We start from the raw sequence: 19,565 nt of genomic DNA, 5'->3' as shown, positions 1-19,565 counted from the left end.
CCGACACTGCAGGAGGGGATCACAGCACCTTGTTTATGAGTTTATCACGTACGGCTTCCAGTGACTCACCCACACAAAATGTCTCTTCAGATTCAGGCAATTTCTAGCTTCTCGATTTTGTTGCTAAAGTACTGAGTGGAGTGCTTTAGGTCAAGGTCCAAAAACGTTACATGATTGACTCATTTTCCTAGTAGGAGACGCCAGCATGTGGTTTAGGATAATAACTAAATGACACTAGACACACCCACACACACTGAATGAGTGAGTGAGTGTGTGTGTGTGTGTGTGTGTGTGTGTGTGTGTATGTACATAAATCAATCACCTGTATGCTTGTGAGTAGCTTCTCTACACTCTCCCTTGATGAAACATCCACAGCAGACGCCATGTGGTTCTGGCCTTTGTGGTCATGGTTCAGGCTGCCCAGGGTCTGATTGGCTGACTCCTCGCTGATGTCAGCGACCACCACCGTGGCACCCTCGGAGGCAAATCGCTGGCATACGGCTCGACCAATCCCACTACCCCCTCCTGGAGACAATGGGTAGTGCAGAAATGTAGGAGGCAATCGGCTGCAGCTCGCAGCAGGTAAAGAGAGGGCTCTATACCACTAACTTGGATGTTTTGTACATATAATAAAGGACTGATAGAATGAATGGCGACCAACTATCAGTCCTTTAATTCATCTGAGTGAAGAGTCTTGTAAGGCAACATTACTGTTGCCTTCACCTTTGACCCAGTTAGAGTGACACAGCTGTCTCATCTGGCAAAGGTGAAGACAAACATTTTTGTCCAATAAAAATGGCCTAAGCTACTCTTAAGAAAATGTATGTGTATGTTAAGTTGAATTAATTGGGATATTGTCATTGAGGTTTCATTAACAAACTGATTTGGATGGCTGTTGCTGTTGAGATAGCACAGGCCAGATTATTATTGTCATTTTTAAAGTAAATATGCTCAAGGATGTCTGAAGATGATATACTGTAACAGTTATGTAGCTTAGTCGAAACAATGTTACAATGTTACAAAGGCTGTTAGTGAAATAAAATGATTGAAGTCCAACAACTAGCCCAAGGGTCAGCTACAACAACACAATCTATTGCGCCTAGCTAAGCACACATATCTGCCCCACTAATTTCCTACAGAGAACTGCAGATATATTTACCTACCTTACATATGTATTAAGTTGCATATAAAGGCCGACGAAGCGTGAAAGAAGACACTAACCCGTGACAACTGTCAACCTTGATATGAGCCGTGTGGTGGCCGCCATGATGGTTGTCGTTGAAGAGCGAGTCGTTCTCTCTTGATCCAGGAGATGGTGCCACAGGACAGGTTTTGTTTGAGCTCAAATCTGGAACTAGTTGGTTTGTAGTCCTAAAAAAATGAATGAGTTTCCTCTTGTTCGTTCTAACGTTCTAACATGGGTTCGTTGATCCATTCCTAGGGGGGAAATGAGTGTTGAATGAATGGGGTTCGTTAGGAGTAACACAGGCTGAGGATATTTTCTACGTTTTGTTCTATGAGATAATATCAGTCAGTGTTAACATTACCTTTTATGTGCTTGTTTTGATTGTATTAACGCTTCAAAAACACACAGAAGAAAAAAATATATCACAGCACGAATTATATAATCTCTCCTAAACCCATGTTTACCACAAACCGTATTCGGCATTTAACCCCATTCATTTCACCATAGGCTTTGGCCAACGAGCCATGGCAGAGTAAGTGTCAACAAAACGACAGCATTAATATTGCTCTGTATATTTTAATTGCAGCAGGTAATACAGAAATAATGATATTTTGACCTAATATGGAAAGCTATAGGCACAAACATTCAGACAAAGCAATTGCACTTCAATAGGCCTATACAGTATCAGTGTTTCTCAACCTCGGGCTCCTGATCTACTGGGACACTGCAGATGGTCCAGGAATATACTTTTGGGATTTTTAAAGGGTCTAAGCGATGCGAAACCATAAACACCTATTGTTATTGTCTGAATCCTTCTTATTTATTTTTTCTTGACATGATTAAATAACTCAAGCATAGATTGGTAACTTGTTTTCTAATTTGGCACATAGAAAGTAAAGGCCATGAGTAAATTGGTCAAAAAGAATGGCACCGATTGGCCTATAGGGAGCACTGTTGTAAGCGGTCTCACTTAAACCCTCATATTTGTAGCCCCATTTAACCTAGCGACTTAAAAATGAATATGTAGGTGTATTTCTTTAAGCTGAACAAATTTGCCCCAAGGACCCATAAGGTCTGTCAGGATAGATTTCTCTCCATCTTGGACATTTTGGAAAACCTTTCAAAATATTTTCTCAGGAACCATAAGTCCAAATAACACCATGTGTTTAACATGATAAAATAATATTTTGCTGAGGTTGTGTTATTTTCCCTGTCTTTTAGATGGGTGCATCATTGTAAAGGAGTTGGAGGATTGGTTAGAAAGAATTTAACATAAAACGCTCTGTCATGCCTAAGTATGCATGACAGAGTTTTGCTGAGGTTGAGGTGTTGTTTGCTCTGTCTTTTAGATGGATAAATTATGGTACAGAAGTTGGAGGATTGTGACTACAGTGAGGACCTCTCGGTGTGCACTGTTCAACCTTGGCAAATACACTATATATTCAAAAGTATGTGGACACCCCTTCAAATTATTGGATTCGGCTGCTGACAGGTGTATAAAATCAAGCACACAGCAATGCAATCTCCATAGACAAACATTGGCAGTAGAATGGGCCTTACTGAAGAGCTCAGTGACTTTCAACATGGCATCGTCACAGGATGCCACCTTTCCAACAAGACAGTTAGTCAAATTTCTGCCCTGCTAGAGCTTCCTCAATCAGTTATAAGTCTTGTTATTGTGAAGTGGAAATGTCTAGAGGCAACAACGGCTCAGCCACAAAGTGGTAAGCAACACAAGCTCACAGAACAGGACCGCCGAGTGCTGAATCGCGTAGCGAGTAAAAAATGTCTGTCCTCGGTTGCAACACTCACTACTGAGTTCCAAACTGCCTCTGGAGCAATGACAGCACAATAACTGTTCGTCGGGAGCTTCATCAAACGGGTTTCCATTGCCAAGCAGCCGCACAGCAGTGGAAGCTGGTGGGAGGAGCTCTTCCATTCATTTCATTCCAGCCATTACAATGAGCCCATCCTCCTGTAGCTCCTCCCACCAGCCTCCACTGCAGCACACAAGCCTAAGACCACCATGCGCAATGCCAGGCATCAGCCGGAGTGGTGTAAAGCCTTCCCAGAAGGGTGGAGGCTGTTATTGCCGTAGGGGGGACAACTCCATATTAATGCCCATGTTTTTGGAATGAGATGGTCGACGAGCAGGTGTCCACATACTTTTGGTCATATAGTGTATGGGTGTCTGTTGCTCTCTGACAGATAGAATAGGCCGGCACACATGTTCTTCACTGACTGCTGATCAGTGATCCATGTCCTCATGGTAAGAAGTTCAACTGTTGAAAACAATTGTCACTAATAAGTGAAAGCTTCTCATCCCTGTATCGAATCATTCCATGGACCCGTTTTCTTGATCAAAACAGACACAAAGTCAGTGTTAAAGAGCTCTCTCTCTTTATTTGTAGAGGTGGACAGTTCAAAGTATTTTTTCTTAGAAAAGAAACAGAACACAAGAAACAACCACTCAATTTTAGGGGGGGAAGAACACGACTAAGAGAACGAAAGCAAAACAAGAACCTCAGTGGTAGAAACATGCTCCACACTTTTAAAAGTCTTTAAGTCTTGCCTTTTTTCCGTAGAGCTGTACACATTTTTGCTTGAGTAGTTTTTGTCATTATTACCAATATAACTTTCTCCATTGCCTTCAAGTAAATGCAATAAGGATTCCAGGATTCCATTCAAATCCCCGGGAAATAAATAACTGATCACACACGTACAAAATCTAAATTCTCAAACGATTATATAAAAAAAGCTTGATTCTTAACTAAATCACAAAGTCTGTTTAGTACCTCCGAATCTCACGAAGCACATATACCGCTTCTGTTAAACGCACTATGAGCAAGGAAATGGTCACTACAATCTTCTTCCCAAAGCAGATTTAGCTAAATTGAATAAAACATTCAGCTGCCAAAAAGTTAAAAGGCCAAGTAGTTAAAATAAATAGTGTGGTTGGTTCTGTGCCGTAAAGCACTGGTATGGCAACGGTATGGGAATCACATCTGGTCTACAAGGAAGGCATGTCAGCACCCCACTGAACCTTACTAAGACAAAATCTATTAAAAAAACATTTTTTCCCCCAGACAAAGTGAAATGAAAAGGTGAAGTCTCATAATCTAGTCATTGTGCACTACCCATGCAAGTTAAAATGTCTTGCAAGAGAGATGTGACCATTTCAGTAGTCTGTAGACTTCACTAGACAAATCCTAGACGTATCCAATTGACGGAACAAAAACAAGGGAAGAATCTGTTTGCGTGTGGGTAAATGGTGAGTGGAGACATGTCCTCACAATTTATTTGCAGGTTGGTCACAAGAAGATAGAAACACGTCATTTACAGAGTGAAAAAAAAAACAGGAAACAGTTAGTTTGCTTAAACCAAAACGTCTTATTAAATGTGTACCACGGACACCCCTCAAGCCGAAGTACATGCGTATGTTGAGGTCTTGATGCTCTTCAGTTTCTTCATGTATGCAGTTGATACTGAGCCAAGGTGCTTTACAATGCACAATGATTTAAACAACCTGCATCAACAAGATGAACTAAGCAGGACTGCGTTCACTGTGCAAGGCCGTGCTCCACACATTCACTCCCTCACACACACACAATTTGCCCTCTATACAGAAATACTAAAGCCAGCCTGTCCACACCTTTACTTTCTCCCCACATTTGAGGATTCCTTAAAATTCTTCTTTATAAAAGAAAAATAGATATTTATATATTTGTACACAGTATATACAAAGGGTGGCGAGAAAGACATAGTACAAGATGATCCCAGAGTTCTGGACCCATCCACCTTCTCGCTTTCTAGAGCCTGTAGAGATCCTGCCGTCTTTCTAGAGCCTGTAGAGATCCTGCCGTCTTTCTAGAGCCTGTAGAGATCCTGCCGTCTTTCTAGAGCCTGTAGAGATCCTGCCGTCTTTCTAGAGCCTGTAGAGATCCTGCCGTCTTTCTAGAGCCTGTAGAGATCCTGCCGTCTTTCTAGAGCCTGTAGAGATCCTGCCATCTTTCTAGAGCCTGTAGAGATCCTGCCGTGAGCTCTTTTTCCAATGAGACGATGCATCATCTCTCTGTCAACCCTCTAGGTTTCTAAAGCAATGAAACTCAATATTTCTCCATCCACTATTTCTGTTGGGTTTGGCTTCTCTGAACACAGGGAAAGCTTTCTCTTAATTCCAGGTCAGTTCTGACTATAGTCTGATCCGCCTGCGGCTCTGTTAGCAGTTCTGCACCGTTCTATTCGGGGTTCGCGGGCTCCAGGCCCGCCCCTCCGGAGCTTTCAGTCTGAGTCACTGGTGTCAGAGGAGGACGATGAGGAAGAGGAAGAAGAGTCGGAGCTGGAGCTGCTGGCGCTGAGGCGAGACGCCACGGCATGGGGCTCCACAGCACTGGGTTTCTCTGCTGAGCGATACACACAAGATAAAACACTTGTAATATAATGTTAATACATACAACCCACACATTTTCCAAAGACCTGAGCTGATCTCGTTCAGAACTTTTTCATGACATGCTATGTAGGTCGACAAGGCCACATGTTAGTGGAAATGTATTGAGCCAGTAATATTTAAATACATTTTGGCTTGTAGTTTCACATCTCTATGCATGCTCTGAAATGAGTTGTCATGTCTGCCGTGTCTACTCTGTGGGCAGTGATCCAGATTTATTCTGACTCACCTTTGGTTTTCTGAGGCTTCTTGCCAGAGTTGAGCTGCCCGCTGACATCCAGCAACCTCTGCTCCAATTCCAACTGCTTCTCCAGAGCCAGCTCCTCCCGGGACTTCCCTGCTCCACCTTTCTTCCCTACTAACAGAGAGGAGACCAGGGGGTTAGATGATGCAATGCCTGCATTCACCAACCGATCCAAATAAACCGGAGACTAAGTCACTATAATGTTACCCAGTGAAATCTTGGGAACAGGGGAAATCTTTATGACAGAACAACCCTATGGTTGCGCCCATCCAGGGACACATAACAGGGACCAGAGAAGATTTGAAAACAGATTTGGCGCTACATAGGAAAGCTCTCTCACCATAGGGTTTGCGAGGCTTCTTGCGGAGGCAGGTCATAACGTAGCGTTCCAGCTCGCGCAGCGTGGACGGCTTGAGCGTCTCAAAGTCTATCTCGATCTCCTCTGGGTCGGTGTCGCGCAGCGAAGGCTCGCGCGCCTGGATGATATGAACCACGCGGCCCAGCTTCTCCCCGGGCAGCTTGTTGATGTCCAGGCTGAGCTGGCGCTTCTCGTCGTAGCTCATGGGCGACACCTCGTCCTCCTCCTCTGAGTCGTAGTGGGGGAGCATGGCGGCGGCGCTCATCTGGTGCATGCTGAGCGTCACCGCCTGCGACTTCTTGGAGGACCTGAGGGTGAGAGTGTGATTTAATGATTCAATCCTGAAGGTGCACATTTTGTTTTTGTCAGGAATACTTTCGGGGAATTTTTATAGCAAGGAGACAATAAATCATATCGTGACAGAGAGATGTTGAAACGCTGCTAGCAGAGAGCACTCACTTGCTCTTGTTGCTCTTCTTGCCAGTGCCCCTCTTGCCCTGTGTGGAGCCCCCTTTGCTGCTCTTGGTCTTAGGTGTCTTCGGCGTCTTCGACGTCTTGGTGACCTTGGGCGTTTTTGGCGGCCGGATGGGTATATCCTCTTCGACCGGCACCCGGCTTCCCCGATGCTTCTCGGGCTTCTTCTTCTTCTTCTTGTCCTTCTTCTCTTTCTTCCTCTTAGGCTTGACGATGGGGCCCTGGGAGAGTGCGGCCAGTTGCTCATGAACTGCTTTCAGCTGATGGGACCGTGAAGAGGACATGGTCAGTGACTGATGTGGCAACCACTTCCAGCTCAGGTATACAGAAATACTTTTGCAAAAAAAAAATATATATATATATATATATATATATATATATATATATGCACACATTGTATATAAAAAATAAAAAAAATCCTACTCTTGCCTTTTCCTAATAGCACTGACTTTGTTGATAGCTACTTTATTGAAGAGAAATGTACTCACTATGACTGAGATATGGTTGTCTCACATCTATCTTAAGATGAATACGCTAACTGTAGGTCGCTCTGGATAAGAGCGTCCGCTAAATGACTAAAATGCAATGTACTGTAGTGAGGATGCATTGTGAATGTTGATGTGTGTCTGGTGTTGCGGTGGACGCAAGGCCGGGTCAGTCTACCTGTGTACACACCTGTTCCTGCAGCTCGGCCAGGCGGTGTGCTCGCTCCTCCTCGCTGTCCGAGCTGGGGCTGCTGTCGCTGTCGCTCTCGCTGCTGGGGTCGCTCTCAGACGAGGACGAGGAGGAAGATGAAGAAGATGAGGAGCGTCCACCCATGGAAGCGGGAGGGGCCGCAGGCTCGTCGGGCATCTTGGCAAAGCAGAACTCAAAGACGTCCTGGAGAGAGGGAGGACTATATCAGACCAGCGCACTCATGTCCAATCAGCTGTATGAAACTACTGTTCAAGGGCATAAAAACCCAGCCAGGAAAAGACATATCTCCATGCGTAGAATGTGTTGACCCGTACCTGTAGTTTGCGTGCCATGGTTACCACGTCATGGTCTGGAGGGTTGTACTTATAGCAGTTAGAATACATTATCCTGACGTCACCGGCAAACTGCTGGGCATCCCGGTACTCTCGACTGTCCATTTTCCTCTGCAGAGGGAGAGTGGAGGAAGTTAACGTCACATAATTACTGACAGTCTACCTTTATGGTGCTTGATGAAGCTGTGATCTACAGCCCTACCTAGGGTCCATAAGGATTACAAAACGGGCTGTGTGGTAGGGCATGTACCTTTATGGTGCTGAGGTCCATGGGCTGCTTGATGATGTCGTGGTAGTCGTGTAGGCCCAGCATGGAGGCGTCCACTGGTTTGTAGAAGGGCCAGGCGTACGCCGCGTGTTTCTTGGACAGCAGCTCTTTGAGAATCCCGTTGCAGTACCGGAGCTGCTGGCTCAGTTTGCCGCGTCGCACCGGCTGGATCTGCACCCAGTCCGGCAGGTCTTTCTTCGGGGGCTTGATAGGGCGCCCGCTGACTCCCCGCCTCCCTGCAGCTGCTTTGGCGCCCGCCATGCCTCTGCCGCGGCCCATACCAATACCCATCCCAATGCCGAGGCCCAGGCCCTGGCCTACCCCCAGCGAGGTGAGTGTCAACGGGGAGTCGGGTCCACCGACCATGCCCATGCCAATCCCGCCAACGCCCATGGTGATGGGCATGGCCATGGTCATGGTGGTGGGGGTGGTGGTGTCTGCTTTCCGCTTCACTCCCTTTTTCTGTTGGAGACAGAGACACAGGGGCTCTTGTCATTGACCGAACAGCCTGCCATTTCAGATAATGGGCCAAGAAACAAAATTGTAAACGACAATGTCAGATGATGTCACCAACTGTTCCCCTAACATTGTTGCAAACACTTTGATCAGTATGTACTTTCATTTACAGTAGCACTATCAGCTGCAAGGCCATAAGGTAAAGTTGTACAACATTAGTGTAGTTTAGGGGTAAGAGAACACTGCACAGACAGTAGTTGACAGTATTTGTGTATCGACTGCTGCCCTTACCTTGGCTGTGGGCTGTGTGGGGGGTAAGCCTAGCATAGCAGGAGTACTGTGGAGGGTGGGAGGTAAGCTCTTGGCCTGGAGCGTCTGTGGGGGGGTGGAGAGCAGAGACTCCGGGGTGTCCGGCGTGGGGGGAGAGTACGCGGACTGGGACACTGCCGGAACCTGGTGAGCAGTGGTCACTCCTCCTGGTACTGAGGCAAATGGAGGAAAAAGTATTACGCGTGGGAGATTATACGTATTCATGTGGTCCTGTGTGGCTCAGTTGGTAGAGCATGGCATTTGCAACGCCAAGGGTTGTGGGTTCGATTCCCACTGGGGCCCACCCATAAGGAATATATATGCATCACTAAGTCACTTAGGATAAAAAGGGTCTGCTAAATGGCATATATATAGTCACATCATCTGAGTCAATATCAAAACAGAACGCATTTCCCCCAAAATAATCATACAAAAAGTATCCCCCCCCAAAAGAAATAATCACACTCAAAAACATGAATGAACCGTACACAAACAGAATCACACAGCTCACCTGCGGCTCTGCGTCCTTTGCCTGGCTTGCCCGGTTTGCCCCGTGGGGGAGGAGGGGGCAGTTCTATCTCCTCCTGGGGCATCTGGGCAACCTTCTGAAGGAAAGCCTTCTCCAGGGACTGGGCCATCAGAACAATATCATCTGTTGGCTGGGAGGCAGTCACCACGGAAAAGCTTTACTCGGCTGGAGAATACATGTAACTTCTCCAAATAAGATCCGCCTCATTTCTATCAGACAGGGTTGCATCTTCAGACAGTTTAGAAGATTGTGTTTATTAGTGACATATCTCTGACAGCTTCCATGGCTGTAAAATATAAATAGATAATAGGACAGTGAGCTTTGGAACTCAAATAGAGTTTCGACTCCCTCTAGTGTCCAGCCAGTAACCTCAGTTGGTCAAAGCCTTATTTCTGACTGAAAATGTAGTGGTTACAGCATGTCTCTCACACACACACCTTGTTGTAGATGTAGCAGTTGGTGAACATGGTGTTGAAGTCCTGCATGCACTCGCTGGCGCTGCGGTAGTAGTTGTTCTCCAGGCGCCTCTTGATGGTCCCCATGTCCATGGGCTGTTTGATAATCTTGTGATAGTCCTGAGGCAGAGGAGCAGGTTGACTTAATGCTGTCTACTAATAACAAGTACACTAAGCTCTAAAGACCGATTCAGTACTGTATTGTCTGCAAGCTTGAAGAAAAAAGCTTTTTATAAAACTTCCCAATCTAAAAGAAGAATATTCTACAGTTAGTTCTGAAAACAGACATCCTATTATGCAAACAAGATAACACTATTTGAATATCTATAAATAGCCACTGTTGTCGGTCTTCTTTTACAATGTGACTGGGCTCTCTGGTAGTGGCTTGCAGGGACACTCACAGGCAGGCTGAGTTTGGAGGCATCCACAGGCTCATGGAAGGGCCATGCGAAGTGGTGCCTCCACAGGGACTTCATCATGGCTCTCTGGAGGAACTGCAGCTGGTTGGTGGCGCGGCCCTGCCGGTTCATGTCGTGCACTAGGGGCCGTGGTGACCCAGAGGGGGGAGCTTGCCCGTGGGGGAGCAATGGCGGGCCCTCGAATCCCTCAAACAGCAGTGACGGTTTCCGGATGCGCTTGCCGGGGCCCGGAGGGCCCTGCTCCATCGCCATGACGCCCTGCAGGCCTACGTCGACCCCGCCCAGGGAGCTGTTGACGGACAGGGAGGAGGGAATAAGCATAGAGCAGTGGGGCATAGAGAAGAATGGGGAGGCGGAGAAAGGAGAGGGTATAGGATATGTGACACAGCAGTCTTCATAGAGCTAGCCTTCTAATTAGCTAGCCCTCTCTAAACGTCTTAAAATGAGGACAGGTTAACAAAAGTGAGTCATGCGCCCTCACCATTATTCGGTTTCAATTGAGCTTTGCGTTACGAGTCACAACTGCCTCATCAGCGTTGTCAGAAACTAGAGGATTAGCCTCAATACCCGTACCGTCACAGGCTGTAGAAAAGTGATCTATAGAGCAAGCTGACACTGGAATCTGGGTGTGGTTTCAGGAGTTCTTGGACAGCTGGCCTCAGGCAGGCATTTGTGAGGTTCACTTTATGAGTTGCCAAAAAGCTTATGCAATAAACCAAGACAAGGAACCCAATGACTGATGAATCATTTGTGCTGGCTGTGGTTTAGTGCCCCTGGCTGATAATATCTGTGGGCTGAAGTGATCTCAACAGAAACACAGATCTGTTAAAACTGCGATAAGAGCCTGGCTGGACATACACAGCAAGTGATACACATACCGAACATAAAGTAACATACAAGCAGCTTGTTAATTGAAACGGTGGACTCAAATTAATGCATTGACCATTGAGTACTGGTGATATGATCCCATAGTCCTGCCATTATACACCCAGAGGCTTTGAGGGGAGCAATGCTATAGAAAAAAGGGAAAGACATTTGCATGCGTTTAACTGTCCATTGCTCCATGGCAACGAAGCTAACAAGTCTGTTCCATTGGATGGTAGGCTGGCATATCCATGGTAACTAGGCACTACATCCCCCCACCAACACCTACAATAGAGGCAAAGTAGAAGTCCAAGTTTGCAGTCAATTGTGGTGTGTGCATTGAGCATTGTGATCGAAATACAATATGCATGTGTTGAAAGAATTCTTAAATTGAGGGGCTCAAGAGTGCAGTGGTCTTCAATCAGCTCATTAGTGACCTTAACCGTGTTCAAGTGCCCCGAGGAGAATCATTTACATACACCATACCTCTGAATGAAGGGCAAAGTTTATATACACTAGTAAAACAGTGCCAAAATGTTTTGATTTTGTATTCCATGCCTTGTGAGCATTAACTGTGTGTACATAGTTGACCAACTATTTAAAAGTGCAGTTTGTTGGCAATTAGAAGCCACTTATGGACAAACACCCTTTGGTGCTTTCTTCATAATGTTACCAATATTGAACAACTTCCTCTATACGGACAAGCTAAGAAAAATGGAAAGGTTCAGTGTCGCAACTGGGCGCCATGTCTTCTTGTGCTTACACCAGATGATAGGGAACAGGGTCTTTGTAGGACAGAAAAGCAGGGGTTCAATATTTATTGCCAATCCCCAATACTCAAATAAGACTAACCAACCAATTTGTTTGGCTGATCCAATTCTCTAAATGGATGCCTAGTCACTTTACCCTGCCTTCATGTACATCGCTACCTCAAGTACCTCTGCACATTGATCTAGTACTGATACTCCCTGTATATAGTGACCTTGTGTAGTTTATAATACCTTATTTAGGTCCGCAAGTAAGGCGTACACCAGTAGCATTCAGCGCATGTGATAAAATTGTTTTATGCTCAAGTGAATATCAAAAGAGCAAACCATTCCATACTGTAGGCTGTCTGTGTCCCTTCAGGACTAGATCAGTTGGGCTGCGTCTTCCTCATAGGTGAACACTGGAGACTATTTGAGCAGAATTTAATATTCACCTGTGCTTACCTCAACAGGAACCCAAACAAATGAGTAACTACCGCTGCACAGTGCCCATTACTTAACCAATGTGGAAGTCTCTGCAAGTCATGCTGTCGTGATTGTTCCGTTACCAATTCTAAAAAAATTAAGACTTTCAGAGTTTCTTGATGACAGGTAAACTTGGTGTAGCCTATACTGACCAAGATGACAATCTAAGTCAGAGATAACACCTCCCTTATATACAGTTTAATATAAGCTGTTATTCAATGATACAAGTTGGAAAACACATTTGACATTTGATGTACTTTATTATCAAAGTTTAAAAAAATAATAATAAAAACTCAAAACACTTACGTCACTGACACTGTCGGCAACAGAAAACGTATCAAGTTATAATTGTACATGTGCAGCACTACCTTTAAAAAATAAATGTGGCGAAAAGGAAGACCACCATTGAGAACGTTGCACTGGACTAGTTCACCATTGTGAGCAGTAATATATCACTGTCAGATTACAAACGATGTCCAGTACTGTAGTAACATGTTTGTCAACATATAACTCACATATTTGAATGGTGACAAAACGTACAACAAATATATTTAAATTGCAGATTTGGTGAGTGGAAAGGTAAGTGGACTGTGAGGCCATTGCAAGCAACTGATGGGTAACTATTTCCGTCCAATTAGACACGTGACTTGCACACGCTGTTAAAAATGCCATTGCATGGGCCTGGCATTAGGCCGAAATTATAGAATGACTAAATTATCAGCACTATCCGTAACCGAAATGCAGCCATGAAATGTAACGTTTACTAAACATTTCACATGTCCACAAAACAAATTGGACTAGCCGGTTAGCTAGTTAACTAGCAATAATTCCCCATCCAAATACAAGAGAGCGAGTCTCTCCAAATAGCTCCAGCAGGTAAGGTTAGCTAGCTACCTAACGAGCTTACCTTGTTTAACCAGCTTAACTAGTTAAATAAAGGTTAAATAAAAAAATAAAATAAAAGTCTACCAAGCCACCACAATCACTAGGTAACGTTAGATCTACTCAAACACATCGATGATTCAGTAGCTAACTAACGTTAGCCAGTACTGTGTTATGTGATTAGCAAAACGTCGGCTTTTACTCGACGAGATGGCTAGTAACGTAGCTAAGGAAAACATTCGCGATTCTGTTACAGTAAATCCATGCGAATTTGTCAACTTGAGCTAGCGGAAACTAGCTACTTGTTCGGTAGCTACCAAGCAGACTTCTTCGCAAGTAATGGCCGTCTGCCGTACCTGTAGCTGGCTATCTTACACAGCAAGCTTATCCCCATGGTAGCTAACTAGCGAGGTACCTAAAGCAGACTCCCTGGCAAGCAATAGCCGTCTGCAACTAGCGTAGCTAGGCAAGCTTATCCCCATAGTCGCCAGCAATAATATACAGTCACAACGTGAAACTAGTTCACTTCTTACTGGGCTAGGCAAAGCTACAGCAAGGACTAGCAAGCCGAGACGCTGGGAAGATGGCGTCGGTGCAGTAAAATGTAAACGACAGTCGTCCCAATTAAGTCTTATTTTGCAGGTTGACGAAGAGTGGTCATATCCTGACAAATGTCCAATATATTATTTTTCATTGCAAAAAAATATATAAACGTTATACGCCGGCATAACAGTCTTGGGATGTACAGCCAGTGTACAGGTCGGTAATCAGAAAACATCGGTTTATGAGTTAATACTATTTTTAATGCAACAATATCCTGTCAGATCGCAAACGTAAAGTCAATTGTTCCGATCGGTACCTGTCATGGGGCGGGTTTATGGCCGTCTCCATCAGGATGGATCCGGATTCTGTTTAAATACCAATATTCAAGTTCCTGCTTCGCCCGTCCTTTCCTCCAGCCCTCACAGCACTATACTGACCACTGCTTCAGCGAAATGGCAACTCACGTCTACGCCCGATACTTTATAGACCAACCATTCATCTTATTGGATACGGTAACTTAAGACTACGCCCCGTATTTTCTATTCGCTGTTGAATACGTCCGCCAGAGTTAGCACAGCCCCCCAAATAACTTTGTTTTTCTATTATGCTTTTCATCCAACCTATTCGCATATTGTTATTGTCAATCAAACAAAATTCGCGTTATTACTGACTAGACCTCCCATCACTCAAAAAGTCTATATTTTTTTACTGGTTGTTCTATGTTGCTACTCATTTACGAAATGCGACATCCCAAAACCTGCCCTTTCACTCATCAAATTACATTACGTCAACGTGGGCAAAGCAACGATAATGATTGGTCGCTGAATCTCTAGCGCGAACTTCCAGAGTAAACAGAAAGCAAGCCATTGGTTAGCGAGTTCGGTCACGCGTATCTATCAGATGCCAAACGTAGGCCGAGCGCTCAACGACACATGTATTTCTCTCCGAGTAGCCGCATTTTAGTCTTGGAGCGCCATCTTGAAGTGCAAAAGAGTGCACACGAGCTTTACACTCTGCATACAAATTATTAGCCTATGAGATGGTGTCACAAAATGTACAAGCAATACCACTCCCTGCATTGAAACAAAAAGGCGATTAATAACGCCTAGTTTCAAACTACTCGTATACCAAGTAAGATCCACGTGCTGTCTGACCTAGCTACATTTAACCAAGATGACTTAATTTACGGACAACTGAAAAAGGCTATCATTATCCTAGGCCTAATATTTCAGAACTTAACCAATACATACCATACTATTAGTGGCTCAACATCTGATGGGTAAAATACCATAACTCGCACTGAAGCTGGGGTTTTAAATGGCTTACTTCCACCCTAAGCCAAAGTGGCAAAGGAAATTGCCCTCCATTGAATGACACAGCATTTCTTTCAACTCTTGCTGAAATGGTTATCAAAGTAGATAAGAATTTCGGATAACAATCACTTTTATAAGAGTTACTATGAGGCACTTCAAGCACAAAGGTTGCATCGGTTTTAAGAATTTTAGAGCCATGTTGCTCTACTTCAATAACACCCATGTAGGCCGCATCCACGATTTGAACACTTCAACTAAATCGTAATTTATAAGCCTCACAATCTTCCAACATGATCTTCCCAGAGAAAACCCAAATTAGCTAGCTAGTTATCTACATCCAGACAAACTAAAATCCCCAAATAGTTCCTATCATATACCGACAAGATACTCATTCTACCAAGTCCACGTGTAACAAACTACAATGAATCAGCAAAATGCCAACATTCGACAACAAAATAAAATAAACTCGTAAAAGTAGTTAAGAGCTGTACAAAATGGTTCCCTAATGCTAATACCCATCCCCCACACCAAGGTTACACGTTCTCTCCAATGTCACTGAACTAAATTCTCACGATTTTCAATATATACGGACAAAAATACTACATTTAAAAGCCTCTAAATACAATGAACCTTGAATTAAACCATGAATTAATGTTCTTAATCTTGAGTAAATATGAAGGGAAAAAAACATTTTGCAAATTGATTCCCAGGGTTACATAAAAAATTAACTACTAAAAATCTCGCTTTGTAAATCCATTACGCAGAGCAAAACTTTCCTTCAAAATTCGCCTTGTCCTCCACCACGATCGTTTTTTTTTTTCAACACATTTTCCTCTAACATGTCCGACTTCTTCCTCATTCAATGAAGTGGGGGGAAGGGAAGTCATGTGATAAATAAGCTAATGGCGCACTGTTTGCCAAACGTTGGAGGCTACACACTCCAGGAAAAAAGATATTGATTTATCCGGAAATTGTCATCTTGCCGTAACAAATGATATAATTTGTCCATATGTTGCTGTATTAAAGTTAATTAGACCGTATTGTCCATAACTTTGCGAAATCCAGAACAAAGAGCATACTTTCGGGTATCACAGCTTTGCACCGATTGGACAAACCCAAACCACGTGGTGCGGCTTGGCTCCATAGAAATATTGACTGAAATGTTTCCTTGACACTACTGCAATAATCCATGCAAGCAAACAATATCAATTTCCAGTCTCAACACGACCCTTATATTTGTTAGAACTGCAGATATTCTCTTGACAAAGTTCATATTTCGGTTGCAAGCATTGTGGCTTCCACTGCGACAGCAAACTGCGCATGCGTTAGATATGGGTGAGCCTATTTGGGATATTGTTCTATATACAGAGTAGACTCTATTCTAAATTCATTTTCCCATTTGGAGAAGGCAGAGATGTTTCCTTAGGAGCTGGGGATGGTATCTGATCCTAGATCTGTGTTCACTCAGGCAACTTCTACCTTGAGCTGTTAGTGAATAAAGATTATTATCAGAAGATGAGTATTTGTGATGTATTTAAAATGTCAAATAAAATGTTTCAAAGAAAGAAGATTCAAGTAACTGTAGGCTAAACGTTATATGATTGTGGGAAAATGATTGTGATTGTGGGTAGTTGTTTAAGACACAAGTGCAATGACCATATATGCAGAATTTATTTACTCTCCAAACAACAAAGAAATATAACGTTACATTGTTATCTTGCCACAACCTCAAATGTCTATAGCATGACAGGTCAGTAGGGCTATGAACCACAAACTGAGATATCTAGGGGATATTCTGACCAACTTGAGTTGGCCATTGTGGTGTGATCTAATCAGGCTTCCAACAGAGAACAGAGTGTCCTTTGTGCTTTCTCAGGACTTGACAAATAGGTCTTGCTGCTGAAGTTGCATGCTCACACCCCACCCTCAGTTCACAGAGCTCACTCAGAGGAAGACGTCTCTGAGTCACCAAAGCATTCGGCGCATGAGCCGTGTCACATGATGATTTGGCCAGCAGAGAAGTGGTTGCTAGGGAAGCTCTCTCCACCACGACGAGTCATTTCTTTCACTGGCGAGCCATCCTTGGCAACAGCCCCACTTGACAACTGACGATGCAAGCAGAGTAGTGTGGAAATACAAGGGAGGGTATATGAGCATTCATGACTATAGAAACGTATTTTCCTCCTTTGCGTTTGTTGAGCGAGACCCTCTCTCCCTCCTTTCACATTCTATGAATACCATGAACAATTACTGTTATGGCTTAAATGTTGTGACTTCATTTGGAATACCTAATAAAACTTGGGATAGGTCTTCTACATTTATTCATTTGGTCCCCCAGGCACCTTGCATTAACTGACTGTTTGTGGCTGTGTATAAAACAAAAGCTGCATTGCTCTAAGGGGTGCTTAAACTTTTGGGCATGGTGGGCCAAAATATAATCTGAGTGGTGGGCCCTGGGCTGAACAAATAGTTATGATGTATTTAGCTTTTTAGGGGTTTTAAACAATAGCTTTTTAGTAAGCAATCATAAAATCACACTTCAAACAATCAAATTGCAGCCATATAACTTGATACCTATACCGGTATTAAAGATGCATTAAAAAAACATTCATACAGATCATAAGGATAATAACTTGAATATTTTTCAAATTACTTGAATATGGGAAAGGTGTAACAATTTCTATTTGCAGCAGTAAGTATCTGAAATGCATTAGAAATGTATTGGAAAGTTCAGGAAAACATCAGGGAAGCTCATCAGGCAAATCACCCCTAAGTGAGATTTGATTGGGGGGCACAGCAACCACAGGGAAAGACATCTTGAGTATTATTTTTTTTTTTTACTTTGAACAGTAAATTGAGACCGCATCTGACTTCAAATCAAACACCAGAGGCCCTCAGTTTGGTTCACTCTATGTGATGTTGTTTTGACAACCCTGTATTTAAAACAGGGCTCTGTCCTAATGCCAGCAAAAATAGTCTATCTCTCAAATTGAAAAGCCTAGAGTGCATTTTTAGGGACAATTTCCCAGACACAGATTAAACCTACTCCTAGAAAGCATGCCCAATGAAGAATCTCTATTGAAAGTGCTTTTAAGTACAGGAATATACTTAAGGTCCATGAAACCAGCCATGTGTCTGAACCATGGGCTCAAACTCTAATTCTAATTTAGAACTAATTGATACTTAAATGATATAGTGCGATAAAGTGTATGTAGTGCCGCACGGTTTGTACAAATGTGTCCAGGCCTCTAAAACAGCTGTGTAATTATGCATTCATACTCTAGAAAGGAAGGCAGCATCCAAGAACGATGATTAGCATCTGAATAGAAGTGGACACTTCCCTTAGAAGGTTACTCCAAGGTGTAGAACACTCCGATTTTGGAGTGTTCAAGGAACAGACACAGTTCACTAAAGCTTTTTCAAAGAGTAACTATTTTACAATGTAAGAAGCTACGTCTAGTTCAACTAGTAATTTAACTACATTTTGCAGTAGCTTGGTGGTAGTTGAACAAAAAGCAAATCTTGGTAGTCTTTTCAGTAGTTAATTACTTTTTCTAACTACTGGAACAACACACTACTTTTTTTACAAAAAAAAGAAAAGGAAATGTGGATGGAGTAGATAAGAATTTCCTTTCTTTTTCAGCATCAGACCTGCCTAGTTCTCACTTGAAACATCGTTTTTGTGTTAAATAGGCTAAATTACACATTCTGTTAACATTGACGCCAGAGTGATCTGTTCTTGCAATTTGTAGTCTATGAAAATTCCGATTTAGATATGATAATTTATCACAAAGTAGTTTGGATGTAGTAAACTACTTTTTCAAAGTTAAGTCAACAATATCTTTCTTAAGGTTAGCTTTAGTGTAGCTTAACTTTCTCCAGTGTGAAGTCATTGGTAGCTTGGTAAACTATATTTTCAGAGCAGCTTCCCCAATACTGCTATTTTATTGGGTCTAAATAGCTCAGTTGGAAGAGAATGTTACTGAAGCTTTAAAGGACCCTGGATACACCTGCAGCCACAGATAAGAGCTTCATTAGTTATCACCAAATTGAATGAGATTAAGATTAATTTGTCCTGTGTGGCTCAGTTGGTAGATCATTGCACTTGCAACACCAGGGTTGTGGGTTTGAGTCCCATGGGGGAGCAGTAAGAAAATGTATGTACTCACTACCCTAAATATCTCTGAATAATAGCATCTGCTAAATATGTAAAATATCTACTCCCAAAGAGAACCATCTGTTTTGCAGCATACTGCATGTCTCAGACACACAGGTAAACAAAACAAATGTAAGATACAAGGTAATGTAGAAAAGCACCAATATTTTATTTGACTGGTTTCACGTGTACATCTTATTTTTGAGTGTAGCTTAAGTTTCATTCAGGGATAGTTCAAGTTTGTTCAGATCACTTGTGTGTTTGAATCAGTGAGGTCTGGTCAATGACTGATTTCTTGGGAGGTGCTCGACTGGTGGTTCTCAGAGTTGTTCTCATTCTTTTATCCCCCAATCTGCAAGCTGAAGGCAGAAAGATAGTGCTTCAGCCCGATGGCCTACAAAC

General features: G+C 43.3%; 2 protein-coding genes across 9 annotated transcripts in view; both read right to left on the bottom strand.

Annotated features, from left to right (window-relative positions):
• Positions 1–1,335, bottom strand: part of LOC106569955 (hydroxysteroid (17-beta) dehydrogenase 8) — a 4,660-nt gene extending 3,325 nt beyond the window's left edge. Inside the window, exons 1-3 of the mRNA XM_014141737.2 lie at positions 1,222–1,335; positions 323–525; positions 1–6 (exon numbers count right to left, since the gene is read on the bottom strand). The exon at positions 1–6 is cut by the window's left edge and continues 111 nt beyond it. Coding sequence (XP_013997212.1) covers positions 1–6; positions 323–525; positions 1,222–1,267 — 255 coding nt within the window. The 5' untranslated portion in view covers positions 1,268–1,335. The remainder of the gene's footprint in view (positions 7–322; positions 526–1,221) is intronic.
• Positions 1,336–3,569: 2,234 nt separating this feature from the next.
• On the bottom strand, positions 3,570–16,154 carry LOC106569956 (bromodomain-containing protein 2). 8 transcript variants are annotated; one of them, XM_014141744.2, is made up of 12 exons: positions 15,784–16,154; positions 10,156–10,462; positions 9,737–9,874; positions 9,282–9,429; positions 8,753–8,943; positions 7,988–8,467; positions 7,720–7,848; positions 7,373–7,588; positions 6,695–6,969; positions 6,218–6,543; positions 5,863–5,991; positions 3,570–5,589 (listed from the first exon to the last, which is right to left on the bottom strand). In XM_014141744.2, exons 2-12 carry the CDS (start codon positions 10,423–10,425, stop codon positions 5,468–5,470), a joined length of 2,424 nt encoding a protein of 807 aa, XP_013997219.2. In that variant the 5' UTR covers positions 10,426–10,462; positions 15,784–16,154; the 3' UTR covers positions 3,570–5,467. The 8 variants fall into 8 exon arrangements, with proteins under 8 accessions (XP_013997219.2, XP_013997215.2, XP_013997213.2 ...); XM_014141740.2 differs by lacking the exon at positions 15,784–16,154 and adding an exon at positions 14,011–15,769 and having other exon boundaries at positions 3,570–5,586; XM_014141738.2 differs by lacking the exon at positions 15,784–16,154 and adding an exon at positions 14,011–15,768.
• Between the last annotated feature and the right edge of the window lie 3,411 nt (positions 16,155–19,565).

This window comes from Salmo salar, chromosome ssa14 (genome assembly GCF_905237065.1).
Source record: "Salmo salar chromosome ssa14, Ssal_v3.1, whole genome shotgun sequence".
NCBI classification, from domain to species: Eukaryota; Metazoa; Chordata; class Actinopteri; order Salmoniformes; family Salmonidae; genus Salmo; species Salmo salar.
The sequence above is the reverse complement of the archived record's forward strand: the minus strand, read 5'-3'. Positions and strand labels throughout refer to the sequence as shown.

What these genes read in the sequence shown, in the direction of transcription:
- LOC106569956 (XM_014141738.2), bottom strand. Translation starts at nt 14,042, where the DNA reads ATGGAGACGGCCATAAACCCGCCCCATGACAG. An exon ending in CAAAGGACGCAGAGCCGCAG is followed by an intron (nt 8,944 to 9,281) that starts GTGAGCTGTGTG and finishes CATTTGCCTCAG; the next exon opens with TACCAGGAGGAGTGACCACT. An exon ending in GAAGCCTCAGAAAACCAAAG is followed by an intron (nt 5,590 to 5,862) that starts GTGAGTCAGAAT and finishes TGTATCGCTCAG; the next exon opens with CAGAGAAACCCAGTGCTGTG.